Source organism: Tenrec ecaudatus, chromosome 16 (genome assembly GCF_050624435.1).
Source record: "Tenrec ecaudatus isolate mTenEca1 chromosome 16, mTenEca1.hap1, whole genome shotgun sequence".
Lineage (NCBI taxonomy): Eukaryota > Metazoa > Chordata > Mammalia > Afrosoricida > Tenrecidae > Tenrec > Tenrec ecaudatus.
Window position 1 is genome coordinate 11,523,860 of NC_134545.1, and position 13,355 is coordinate 11,537,214.

Consider the following 13,355-nt stretch of genomic DNA (forward strand, 5'->3'; position numbering starts at 1 on the left):
AAGAATGTGCTGGTTGGTTTGAGGGCAGCTATGCCCGTGAAGTTCCCACTTGGGGCGCTCATACCCTGGGCTAGAAGTTTCCTCCGCTTCTGAGCCTGCGCCCGAAAGTTCGACTGTCCCAGCTCTGCCTTTTGAGATGGAGGTACGGGCTTGAATGGACAGAGCACATCAAAAGCACTTAGCCCGAGTCCTGCAATCATGACAAAAAGCAAGCGCAAAGTCACTGCTGTCGACTCTGACTCACTGTGACCCTGTAAGACAGAGAAGAACCACCCCTGTGGGTGTCCCAGTTTGTCGGTCTTTACAGAAGTGGACCCTTATCCACAGTGTGGCAGGTGGCTTTGAACAGCCAACCTTGTGGTTAGCATACTGCCTAGTATCCCACGATGCCACAGGGGTTCAGTGGGTGCTCACTAAATGTTGCATTGTCATTTCCTGGTCTGATGTGTTCAGGGCTCTTCATCTGCAGGGAGATATCGAAGCACAGGCAGTTCCTCGTGTCACTAAGGGGGCGTAGAGACCCAGGAACCCAGTAGACAGTTCCTCCTTCTTCTCTAAACGGTGGTTCAGTTCTGATGTTGACTCCAGGCATGGGGTTGGGTGGAGAGTCAGTGGGACAAGGGAGGTTTAGCCAGGCTTTGGGTTTTTATACTACTCCAGGCTCAAGTACTCGGTAGGTGACCACAACTGAACAGTGTACTGGCCTCAGTTGCCTCTCTGCGGAGTTGGGAGAGGACACGTCTTCCTGGTCTTGCCCAGATAGGTCTTTAGAATGAATGTAGGCCTGGCAGGCCGATACTTGGGGGGTGCTATTAATAAGCCAGTAGTAAAAGTATCGTTTCGGTGCTAAGAAATGGACTGACTACTCTGTAAACCTCATCCCAGGTAACGGTGAAGCAGCTCTGTGGACTAGGTACCTCTGGGTGCTCGTCAGAGCCACTAAAGAGCATCTTCACACAATCTGAGCAGGGTGGAAGCCAGACTGGCCCTTGGGCCAAGGGATCGAGGGCTTCTGGAGACACTGAGAGACATGGAGAGGGTTGCCTGTGGACACGGCCGAGATACTGTATCCTGAGACATTCCTGATCTTGACTTGTAACCTGGGAGACTTGCCTCCCGTCTTCAGTCGGCAGTCTGGAGAGCTAGCTGTTCTTGCCTCGGCCGCCAGAGGGAGTGCATCTACCTGTAAGGCTGACCCCAGCTCTCTTGCCTCTATTCCAGCGTGCTTCTGTGTTTCTATGGGCTTAAAACAGACCCTAGTCTCTGTTCCCCTCCTCGGGCATTACTCACGACGGACTTCTCCTCTTGACGGTCAGCAGAGAGGACCTGATGGCCCGGTGGCTACAACCCTGCCCATCTCCATCTGTCACACTCTCATGGCTTCCGAGTTGCCATGATGCTGGAAGCTACACCACAGGGATTTCAAATGCCAGGTCTCCAGGGGCAGACAGGTATGGGCGGTGCTTCCGGATGAAGCCAAACTAGCAAGGAGGACCCAGGGAATCTACTTATGAACAACCGACCAACGATAGCCCTAGAGCGCCGGACACTGTCTGACATCGTGCAAAGGTGCTCGGAATGCGACTGCAGAAGAGCTGGCTCCTCCAAGCAGACTTGACCTGCGTGCGGTGCGTCACCGGGAACCAGGCTTGGGTCTCCCTGTGGGAAAGCAGAACGCTCCCGTGGAAGCCTGACGCAATGCCGGAGTGACTCCGTGCCATGATGCAGTTACAATCGATGAAACATTTGCATGTGATCCCAACCTCCCCCCCCCCCCAGCCCACCAAATATCACATGAAACCTACAGCATCACTACCACGACCTATGCAGTCACAGATGCAGTTCGAAGGGAGGGCAGCCTGATGCTGAAATGATGAGCATAGTTCCCAGGTCGGGCTGCCAGCCTGCTTGGCTGCCGAACAAACACTGAAGGTTACTTCCACTTTTTGCAGTTTTCTGAAGCCAAATGACAGCGAGAGTTAATGTGCGTCTTTTGTAAAAGCGAGCTGGCACGAAGAGACTTTTGAATTGTGTGTGTGTGTGTGTGTGTGTGTGTGTGTGTGTGTGTGTGTGTGGTGGGGGGGAGTTGAGGGGCACACCTGGATTCTTCTTCTCCCCCTTTATCTCTCCCTCTCTTCCTTCATTTGTCTTTGTGAGCTTAGCCTCCCTCCCCTCTCCGAGTCTGACTCGAGGGTCACCTGGTTTATTTCAGAGCTCTGCAGAGGAAGATGCATACATATTTATAGGCATATTCTGCCACGTCTGTGTCCTGGGGTGCAGCTCGCTGGGTTCGAACTGCTGCCATTGCGGTTGGCAGCTGAGTGTTTAAGCCGCTGCACCACTGGGTCTCCTTGGCTGACTACCAGGAGGTTGCTAAGCCTAGGACTCCCAAGCCACCCCCCTTCTCCCGAGAGGAGGCATTCCTGCAGGGGGGGTCCACAACGGGACCCAAGGACAGGGAGATGAAGCCTCCACCCTCCAGCACAGGCGTGGAATTATCACCGGCTCTGCCCCAGGGACTTGCAGCTCACGGGCAGTGCAGGTTCAGCCTCGGCATCTGCCTGAGTTATTATCAGACGACGTAAGAAGCAAGGGATCTTCTGCTCAGTTGCGGAGACATTTTAATAGGTGCTTTGATGGTTAAACAGAAGTTTCTGTATCGGTTTAATTGCTATAAATGTTGTTTGCCTTCTCTGTTATGATAAGGCTCGAATTTTCACCGCCGCAACCCCCCCCTCCCTGTTCCCCACCACCGTTCCCTTTAAGCAAGGCTCCTTTGCTTTAAGATTCACATCAGCAAGTTTCGTGAAAATCCAGAGGAAGAAAGTAGAGAGGGCCTGCAAGTTCAAGTCCTCATTCCCACATCGGGAGCCTTGCAGAGCCTATTACTGCTGGAGACTAATGATGCTGTAGCCGCTTAATGTAATCGACCGACAGCGCCCCTTCGCCAGATATTGGGAAATGAATCCAAACTATTAAACTTAATTACATCTTCTTTTTCAAGAAGCTGCTGTAATTGAGAATCGCAGAATAACTAGGCTATGAATCTAACAGTGCTTATAATAGGGAGGATTTGTTCTCTGACAACTCTTGAGCTTCAGAAACACCATGGGGGGTGGGGGTGGGTTTTGGGTTCTGTTTCTCCAGGGGGAGAGGCATAGCAACACCTCTCAATCAGGGATTCTCGGCCTGGCACGATGGACATTTGGGGTCCAGTAGTTCTTGTCATGAGGTTTCCCTGTGCCTTGTAGGATGCTGGGGGACTATCTGCCACCTGCAACATCCAAAATATCCCCTGAGAACACAGGTATGGGGTTTCCAGAGGACTTGGGAACAATCACAGCGATTCCTGGAGATTCCTCTGCTGGTGCGTGGTTGCGTGACCTTCAGCAAGTCGCTGCACCTCTCTGTTCTTCCGTAACTTTCTTTGTAAATTGGGGAAAACGTTGGCTCTGAGCTCCCAGAGACACCGCTTCCAGGTATACGCAGCACAGCGTAAGACCTAGTACCTAGTGCATTCTCGGCAAACAGGGACTGTTCTTATTTTAATCATCTTGGCTTCAACAAACAAGTTCGAAGTTGTGATGCAAAGACTAGAAGGATTTGGTCCTGCCTTGGCAAGGGTAGCAAACACCAGCATTCAGACTCATCCTTACCCATGGCAGACATTGCTAATCGATCCCAGTGCTGTTCCCCATCCATCTCCACAGTGGAACGTTCACTGTTCCTGGTACATGCAACTTTTCTGGCTGGCTGCTGTGTGTCTGCACTCAGCCTGGCTCCTCAACCCAGCCCTCCCACTTGAGCCCACCCCTGCCACTGGAGAAAGTAGTCGAAGGGGTTAACAGGTGGTATCCTTCCTCCCACACCCGGCTTCAGTTCCCAAAGGAGAAAGACAGGAAAAGAAAGAATGCTCTTTAAAAAAACACACACACAAAAAACCAATAACCCACTATATTTTTCTCTCTTATCGGTTTTTGGCTTCCGTCAGAAACAGAACCAAGCAGCGACATGGGCTTGGGTGCTCTGACATTTAGTTGTTAGTTGTACTAGAGGAAATTCCGCAGGATGGGATTCTGATTAATATATCATGCTGTCTCCCTCTTGGGTTTCCTCTGCCCTTTAGGGCATAGAAAATCATTAGCTCTCCTGGAAAGGGCCCCAGTTTTACAAGGGCAGAATAGAGGGTTCTGGAAACAGCGCTCAGATGGGCCGCCGGTGTCATTAGACAGGAGAGAGGAGGGAGAGGGCTGGGGGTTAAATGCTCCCCGAGAGGTTCGGACATGCTCAGCTCCCTGGTGAGCAAGCCACTCTATGACACTTGCTGTGGACAATGAGCCCGGGGAGGGAAGCCAGCTGCTGCCTCCATCTGGCCAGAGACAGGGCGCTGGCGGTGGGTCAGCCTCTCCTTTGCTGGTGGACATTTCAGGGGCAGTGGTAGCTCATTTCTGCTGTCCCGTCACTCCTCTCGGGCCTGCAAGGTTGGGGAAGAAGAGGGGGCAGGCAGATGGGCAGATGGGGTAAAGGAGTGGGTTGGTTGGGGGCTCGGGGTTTAAGAGACAGATACTTAATCTAAAGTCTGTGGGATTTATTGTTTTAGCCTCCCATCTACTGCCATCTCTATTTGTTTACCTATTCACCTGTCCATTCACCCACCCATCTGCCCATTCACCCACCCACCCACCCATTCACCCACCCATCTGCCCATTCACCCACCCACCCACCCACCCATTCACCCACCCACCTGCCCATCCACCCACCCACCTGCCCATTCACCCACCCATCCGCCCATTTACCCACCCACCTGCCCATCTGCCCATCGACCCACCCATCTGCCCATCCACCCACCCATCTGCCCATCCACCCACCCATCTTCCCATTCACCTCCCACCTGCCTATCCACCCACCCATATGCCCATCAACCCACCCTTCTACCCATTCACCCACCCACCTGCCCATCCACCTACCCATCTGCCCACCCACCCATCCATCTGTCCATCTATTCACCCATCTGTCCATCCACCCAATTATCCATCTGTCTATTCATCTATCCATTATCCATCCATCTACCTATATGTCCATCTATATCCTTGTCTGTCTATTGATCCATCTACCTATAAATCCATTAACCATCTGCCTATTCATCCAACTACCTATATATCTATCCACTCACCTATCAGTTCATTCACCTCCCCACTCCTCCATTCACCTATTCACCTACTTACCTATACACCCATCCCTCCCACCCATACATTCATCATGCAGGGCCCATCCATCCATCTGTCCATCAGTCTGTCTTCCTGTAGCATGATTTTAGGTGGTAGCACATGGTTAGAGGTCTTTTAAATGATGACCCGTCAGATGTAAAAAGGCATACACATTTAAAGTTCGCTTTTAAGATGACTGCAGTTAAACGACATGAGAGTCAGCTGAACTATGAAGCATCATTCCATAGGCTGTGTAGGGGCATGCAAACATTAGGAAGATGGCATATTTGGAATACCCTGCCATTAAAACACTGAAGGCAAGGGCTCCCACTGCAGCGACCCTCAGACCTGAACCCCCAGCCCTGCGTGCAGCCTGCTAAGTGTATCATCCCCAGCAAATGATGTCGCCTCTCCAAGCCTCAGTTTCCTAACCTATAAGATGGGGCTGCCAGCCACCCTGACCTTGCAGTTATTTGGAGGAAACGATGAGCTACTACAGTACGTGCCAGGCACGCAGCCAACACTCCGCCTGTGGAAAGGATGCTTGATCCTCAACTTTGTCTCCCCACTTCTCTCGGGTGGACCCACCAGGAGCCCCTGGGTGAGTCCCACCCACAGCACTTCACGGGGCTTTGGTTTAGCACACAACAGCAGTCTTGACTGTTCCTCTTGCTGCCCACAGCCTCTGGCCCTCTCTGTAACCGGCTCCCCTCTCTCCTCTCCCCGCAGACACTCTGTCGGTGCCACGCTGGTCCCCGCAGATCCCACGCCGAGACCTGAGCAACTCCATCAAGCACAGGTAGGCGAGGTGTGCCCGCCTCCCAGCTGGGACGCTGGGTGAGAAGGACATCCGGGTCCCTGCACAGTTGGGGAAGGAGCAGCCCTGACACCGTGTCCCCTCACCTCCGCCAGGCTGGGACTTGACAGCAGTGAATGGGATGCTAGCCTCTTCCTCACAGGGCCCTGTGACAGGTAGTGCACAGCCTCATGATAAGCTGTGTGTGACCCCAGCTGGGACGGCTCTGCGGCCTTGAGGAAGTGACTGACCCTCTCTGAGGAGACGTTTCCTCATGAGCCTGTCTCCCCATGGGGTGATGACGTGGGGCTTACCAGGCTGAGACACAGAAGAGGCATGAGGCATGAGGTCCGGCCCATAAGACAGGGCTTGATGGCAGCCATAGAGGCTTCCAGGCTTGTCGCCGGTCTCCAACTCAAGAGATGTGAGATAGGAACCTGTGGCCTGGCAGGCTGGCCTCCGCTGTGCTCACCTTCCACTGCAGTGCTGGCCACACAGATGGCCTCTGCAGGGTTATACCTGCTACTTTCTTGTGTGAGAAGATGAGAGTGCGGGGGGGGGCACCCCCGGGTGTGCACAGGCCAGTGATCCCTTAAACGTCTTTTTCTGCTTTGGGTTTCATGCTGCCTACTGTGGGATAGGCGAGGCAGGAATGGTGGCCAAGCCCCTTTGACAGTTGAAGGCACTGCGGCCCTCGGCTTGAGGTGATGGATCGGATTTGTCTCGGGACTTTGTTTGGACATGACCGCTGAGAGTTTTCCTTCGACTGGGGCCACTGCGAACCAGCCGAGTGGACTGGTTCCGTGTTCGTGGACTGTGTGAACCAATGTCGATAGGTTTCCTTGCCAGTGGGCAGCACTCAGCAAGACATGAAGTCCGCATCCTCCGGGAGCTTCCAGCAGAGAGGAAGGGGAAACGGCTGGGAGACAGGCTGTGGTCACACTGAGTAAGGGCCGAGGGCCAGCTGGGAGTAATAGCAGGACCTGCCCACGGCTTCATGCCCTCTCCCCGAAGGGCGCCTTGTCCACAGCACCTGAGATGCAGAAATGTGTTGGCATGACCAGTGGCTGTTAGATTCGCAGGGAGCGTTCGAGGCAGCAGTGGTGATGTGTGATCAAAATGCCAGCCACCAGGCGAGACGAGAGAAGGGCATCCTGCTCTCTGTGCCTGTGTCCCCAGGGCTTTGTGTTTGTGGCCCTGGGACCCTGGGCTGGACTCCTCTGCAGGGTCAGCCCCGGTCCCGGTCCAGCCCTTTCTCTAGGCTCTGCCCAGTGCCTGGGCTCCCTTTTCTCGCTTCCCCTCCTCCATTTGTCACGCACCTCCTTCTGTTTCAGGAGCCCTGGTGGCGTAGAGGTGATGCATTGGATTGCAATCCACAAGGTCTGCAGTTCAAAACCACCAGCTGCTCTGTGGAAGAGTGCAGGGCTTTCTACTCCCATGAAGAGTTATAGCCTCAGGAACCTGGGGGGGTGGGGGGAGTTCTGCCCTGTCCTGTGGGTTCCCTGGGAGTCAGCACGGGCTCTCTGGTAGTGAGTTTGGGTTTGGTTTTGTCGGTTTGTTGACTCGATCTCTGTTTCGCCCTCAAGGAGGGCTCTGCCCCTTGGTTTGGCCCTCGCTGTCAGGGTCAGCCACACCCCTAGACTGACCTTACCCCCTGGATGGGCTCGATGCCTGAGTCAGCACTGCTGCTGTGGGGGCACCCCAGACTCAGAAGCCAGTGGAGGGGAGCCACCTGAGGAGGACCTGGGGGTTGGAAAGAAGCGACTACTCCTTAGCCTCGCCCTCTGTTCCAAGAGACCTGACCCCATCCCCGCCTTGGTGCAAACTCGAAATTGAAGTTCCATCCGTAGCATCCACTCTGCTGGGGCCAGGAAAGAGGAGGGGTTGGTCTGGGAAGGGAAGGGCTGAAAAGCCACCTGCCACTCACTTTCTTGCCTCCCAGCCCATGGCGAGGGGGTCGGGGATCCAATCCTACAGAACAGACCCCCATTAAACCCTCTGCCCTCCTCACCCCTCTCCAAATGGGAGAGGGTTTCCTTGTCACCCAGTGTCTTCTCGGCGTGCGGTTGTTTGCCGAGATACAGATGGTGGGGGCTGACCCATATTGGCGAACGATTCGGCAGCAGAAGACTGCCGGTCCCTTTGCATTCCTCGGCACCCAGTTACATAAGCACTGCCGGCGTTCCTTCTGACACTCCGGGGCCGGTGGAGATTAGATACCGACTCCTGCTGACGGTGACAAAAATTGAAAATTAAAATTATCCGTGGCCTGACAACCTTCCATAACTTGCCTTGGGCCCTTTCGCTTCCTCCCATCGCTGCTGGAAGCTAGTGGGGCGGGGCCGGTACCGGATTGTTCATCTCGTGCCCCTCTCCCCGCTTGGTGTGTAGTTAGACGTGAAAACCACAACACATGCACGCAAACGGTGCTGTGAAATGGGACGACGCCCCCGTGGAGTTTTCAGGGGCTGAGTTTCTGGAGAGAGATCACCAGGCCTTTGCTTTGGGGTGCCTCTGGGTTGACATGAACCCCTCCTAACTTTGGGGGTTAGCAAGGCGCCTTGCATCATTTGCAGCCTCCTGGAGACCTCCTGCCGGGTAGAGGACACTTCTAGGCTGCCCTGTGTGGGTCACCAGGGGTTTGGTTGAAAGAGAGGGGCTAACTGATGGTCCGTACAGATGTTTACTTTGGGGGGGGGCTCATCTCTGTGCCTAAAACGTGGGGTCTCGTGTTTTTTGAGGGTCTCCAGGCAGCGTGGCCAGGAATGGCTCAGCGGGAGGCCCTGCTATGCTTGGTAGCTTTATGAGACCAGTTCAGGGTACCCCCCTACCGTCACCCCCCGGTCACTCTGTCCCAGAGCGTTACTGGGCATATTGTAAGCCATCAGGCTCTGTTTGTTGAGCAAACTGATGTTCGAGGCAATGATACAATCCAAACTCCCAGAGCACGGACAAAGCTCCAGATACGGTGACCTGCGATCCTGTCCATGCCCTATGGGGCCAGTATTATTCTCTGCACCACCCCCACCACCCCCTTATAGGAGACATCTCCTCTGGTGATTGAAGCTACTTGCTTACATCAGAGATCTGCAAAGTGACAGGGCTGGAACCCAGGGAGGCCCCAAGCCTTCCGTTGCCGGGGGCATCCTCCCAAGACGGGCCGGCACCATCACCTCGCCCTCAGCCTTGCTCTCGCTCTCTCCCCACAGGTTCTCCACCAAGTACTGGATGTCTCAAACCTGCACCGTCTGCGGGAAGGGGATGCTTTTTGGCCTCAAATGTAAAAACTGCAAGTAAGTGACTGCTGCTTGAACTGACGCCCCGTGGTGCCTGATGCCATGGGGAGAGCCACACCTGTGGCTCCGAAGGGGCACGTGGCAACTTGGTTTCTTGACTCTTGGGAGACCCCCCCCCACCCCCGCTGCATCCTCCAGAAATGGCTTGTCAGTGGCTGCCACCCTGGGGCAGGGGCGCGAGAGAGAAAGAGAAAGAGAGAGAGATTCTGAAGGAGAGCCGCAGCTGTTGCGAAAGCAAAGGTCAGCCTATTTTGGGGGTGGCGAATCTGAGAGTCAATATTTTAGGCTCTTCGAAGGCGAGCAAAGGAGGGGAAGGCTCTACAAGAGATGGGCGCAGGTAAACGCGTCGGAAGGATTGTGAGGCGGTTGCAGGACCGGGCGGTGTTTTGTTGCGTTGGTCACTGTGAGATGGCACCAACCTGGCGGCCTCTTAGCAGCGGGAGCAGCTGCAGGTCCTCCAGTCTTTGCTGCACACACTCCACTCTGCCTCGCTGGGCAAAGGCAGCCACCGACTCCGGCTCACTGTCACTGGGCTCGGTTGTGCTTCCGCACACTGCCTGTCCTATGACAGCCAGAGGGCTGCCTCTGGCCCCTCAGCTGGTCTGCCAGCCCCTGCCCTACAGTCTTCCAAGTCCCTTGGTGCCATCTTCACTCTCACTCTCTGAGTGGGGAAGGATGCGTGATAATCCCCCCCTTCCACAGATCTGAAAGCGGAGTGTCAGCAATGGGTCATGCAGCCCAAAGACGTGGCCTTTGGGATTTAAACCCTAGCCGCTCGAGTTCTCGTGGGAAATCCCTACCCCATGGCCCTATGGTCCCTTCTCTGCCCTTCTTTTCCCACGCCTACCTCAGGTCATGGTTGGCAAGGGGTAGGAAGGCAGGGGGAACTGTAACCCCCAAACTCAAGACCCGAGAGTCCTCTGCCACGGTCTAGCTGTGTGACCTTGAATGAGTCACTTCACCTTCCCGATTCCAGTGTTCTGGGGAGGGGAGCTTTCTGATCATCCCCGGGGATGCAGCATTCCAGTTGCCGCTGAGTGGACCTGCGGATCCCCAGCTGTCTCCAAGAGCTGATCTCCGGGGGTTGTAGATCACCAGGCCTTTATGCTGAGACACCTCGGGATAGGCCCAAACCCCAGCCTCTCAGTTAGCAGCCTGACGCCATAAGTTTATCCCACTCAGAGGCTCGGGTCTGAATTCAGTCCTCTGTAAAACATCACAGTTACCTTTTCTGCCTGCCCCCTCCCCAACCCAGCCCCTCCTCCTGAGCTTGCAAGGAACGGCCCTCTGAGCCCTCGCTGGCTGTAAACTAACCAGCAGTCACAGCCTGCTGGGTATAGCCCTTTCAATGCATGTGCGTCTGTGTGTTTGCTTTCTAGGAGCCTTGTGATGTCAAAGGCTAAAGGGGGGATTTCCCCCCTGGCTACTTCTCCTCCCTGTGGGAGCCCAGGGACGTAATCTCTCCCTGGGGCCCCCAAGCCTCAGCTTCTTGGCCCTGTGGTGGAGGTGGGATAGGAGCAGGGGCGAGTTCTCCCTCCCTCTCTGGATAAGCCCTGTCCCCTCAACTTGTAAGGAAGTCTGGGGGGAAGCCGCCTATCCCCGGGAAAAGTGTGGGGCCGGGTGATGAGCAGCGGCCACCAGGCTGCTGTGGGTTCTTCGGACTGACTGGATCCAGTACACTGGCTGTCTGCTTCCCCTGGGCTCTGGCTGCTGGGGGTTTCAGCACCCCACCACCCCACCCCAGCTTTCTCAGCTTCACGCCTGCCTTGGAACGCAGCCAGGAGTCAGCGAGCCTGAGTTGGTTTCATTTGGGGCTCTGGAGGTGGAACAGAGGCATCTCTCTGGTCTAGAAGTAAAACACAGGTCACAGCCCTGGGGGAAGAGGCTGGGGTGTGGAGGAGCTGCAGGGAGCCCCAGTTGAGCTCGGTTCCCAGCCGCCACCCACCCTCACTTACCCACGGATGTGGGCCACAGACAGATCCCCCCCCAGGCCTTGCTTTCCCCGTCTGCAAAATGGGTGTGCTGTCAGCACCCTCAAGGGTGCTGTTGGAAGGAGGCGACCCCAGATGGCGACCTTTTTCTCAAAGAACATTCCTCCACCCTAGACTTGTGCACAGCCGACTTCTTGCCTGCAGGAGAGGGGGCTCACACTGAGCCCTGGGGGCTTCCACCCTTATCCGTTTGTTCTACCCCTAGAAAAACTGTCCCGCCACCGTTTCTAGAAGGGCTGGAGTGTGTGCGCAGAGGTGTGTATGTGTGTGTGTATGTGTGTGTGTGTGTGTGCACGTGCGTGCGTCTGTCTGCAACAGGGGTTTTGCTGTGCAGTTTGGACCCTGCATGACAGTTCTTACCAGTCCAAGAATTGGACCTCCCCATCTCTAAATAGAGCCTTGCCGTTTTTTCCACAGCATTTAGAATACAAACGAATAGTGATTGATAGGCACTATCAAAGCTTGGCGGGATTTGGGTCTCACTCATGAGCCAATAGGAAGAGGCCTAGAGCTGGGCTTCTGCTGGGCCAGCCTGAAGAGTGGAGTGGAGGGGATATAGAGGGGACACGCCCACAAAGGGGCGTGGCACCAAGGAGGGACAGAGCACCGCTGAGGAGAACACCTACAGGACCCTGGGCTACAGATGGTGTCCTTGTCAGTTGCCCGCAAGTTGGTTCTCATTCTTAGCGACCCAGTGTACAACAGAACCGAACCCCGCCCAGTTCTGTGCCAGGTCGTGCCCTAGGGCTGCCTTTATGGGGCCTTGACAGTGCAGTGCTTAAGCTAGTTTGGACTCGCGAAAGCCCAGGCATTCTGCTTCCGTAAGTAGATGGCAGCTTAGGATGGCCGCTGGGGCCACTCTACTCTGCCTGATCGGCCCCTAAATCCACACGGTGGCATTCAACGACAGATAACAGGGTGCCGTCACAACGTTCCGTCGGAACAGAAACACCTACGGTCCTCCTTCCGTCCCACAGACCAGAAGTGCGGCTAACATGGACAGGTGGGCAGGACCCGTTCCTGCCTTTCCCAACGTCCAGTCCTGCCACGCACCTCCACCCTCGCGAGCACACCGTGGCTCACAGTTGCACGGGCCGCTGCCGGCTTCTTCCCTCGTCTGTTTTCCCTTTGGGCCTCGGTGTCCCTTGCCCTCCTTCTATATGAGGACCCTACACACACACACACACACACACACACACACACACACTACAGGATGACCTCATGCCAACTCACCAGCCCTGTCTTCAAAGACCATTCGCAAACAAGGTCACCATCTCACATTTGCAGGGACAGATCTTAAGAAGTCACCGTCTATCGGAAGGCACACAGTTCAAGGCGGAATAGGCGGGGCTGGAACTTCTGGGATGAAACTGGCAGGTCCAACCCCCTAGCCAGTCCACAGAGTGAAGCAGCATCACAGAACGGACCCTGACTGAGGCAGGCAGCGCTCCCCTCCTTGCAGAGTGTGTGCGCACCGGTGCCTGCCGGGAGGGCGGGGAGCAGAGAGCAAGCCGCAGAACTTGGTCCAATACATCCTCTGGGAGTGTTAAGGGGAAGAACAAGGCACCTTGGTTGTGCAGAGGTTAAGCAAGCCGCTGCTTACCGAAAGGATTCACCCACTCCCCGGCTCCGCGGGAGAAAGACCTCGTGTGTCGGAGTAGAACAGTGCTTCTTAAGGTTGTCAATGGATGGGACCCCTCCCAGGCAGGCTGCTGGATCTTCTTCCCTCCAGGTGGGGTGCTGCTCATCCCTGGTGGTGGACTGCAAACTCACTGCCCTCACCTGTGTGTGAGGAGTCGAACAGCCCCTCGTGTTTTCCATGGCCGTGACCTGCCCAGCCCGCCACCCTGGAGCCTCGTTGCCCACCGCTTATGAGTTTGGGTCTCCGACTGAAGCAGGAGCCCCTTGGCGGGCTTCTTAAAGCACGAATTGTAGCCCCAGCCCCCCGAGTGTCAGAAGGTCGGCTGGGGCCCCAGGATTTGCTTCTCTGCGTGTTCTGTGGCTGACACTTTTTAAGAATCACTGGGGCTCAAAGCCATCACGTACAATGCAGAATCACGTCTCC

The 13,355-nt window shown here is 55.4% G+C and overlaps 1 protein-coding gene across 1 annotated transcript in view; it reads left to right on the forward strand.

The window, feature by feature from the left end:
• The window catches only part of KSR2 (kinase suppressor of ras 2), a 384,468-nt gene that overhangs the window by 273,264 nt on the left and 97,849 nt on the right, over positions 1-13,355 (forward strand). The window contains exons 6-7 of the mRNA XM_075534388.1: positions 5,937-6,006; positions 9,213-9,296. Of these exons, the coding sequence (XP_075390503.1) occupies positions 5,937-6,006; positions 9,213-9,296 (154 nt within the window). The remainder of the gene's footprint in view (positions 1-5,936; positions 6,007-9,212; positions 9,297-13,355) is intronic.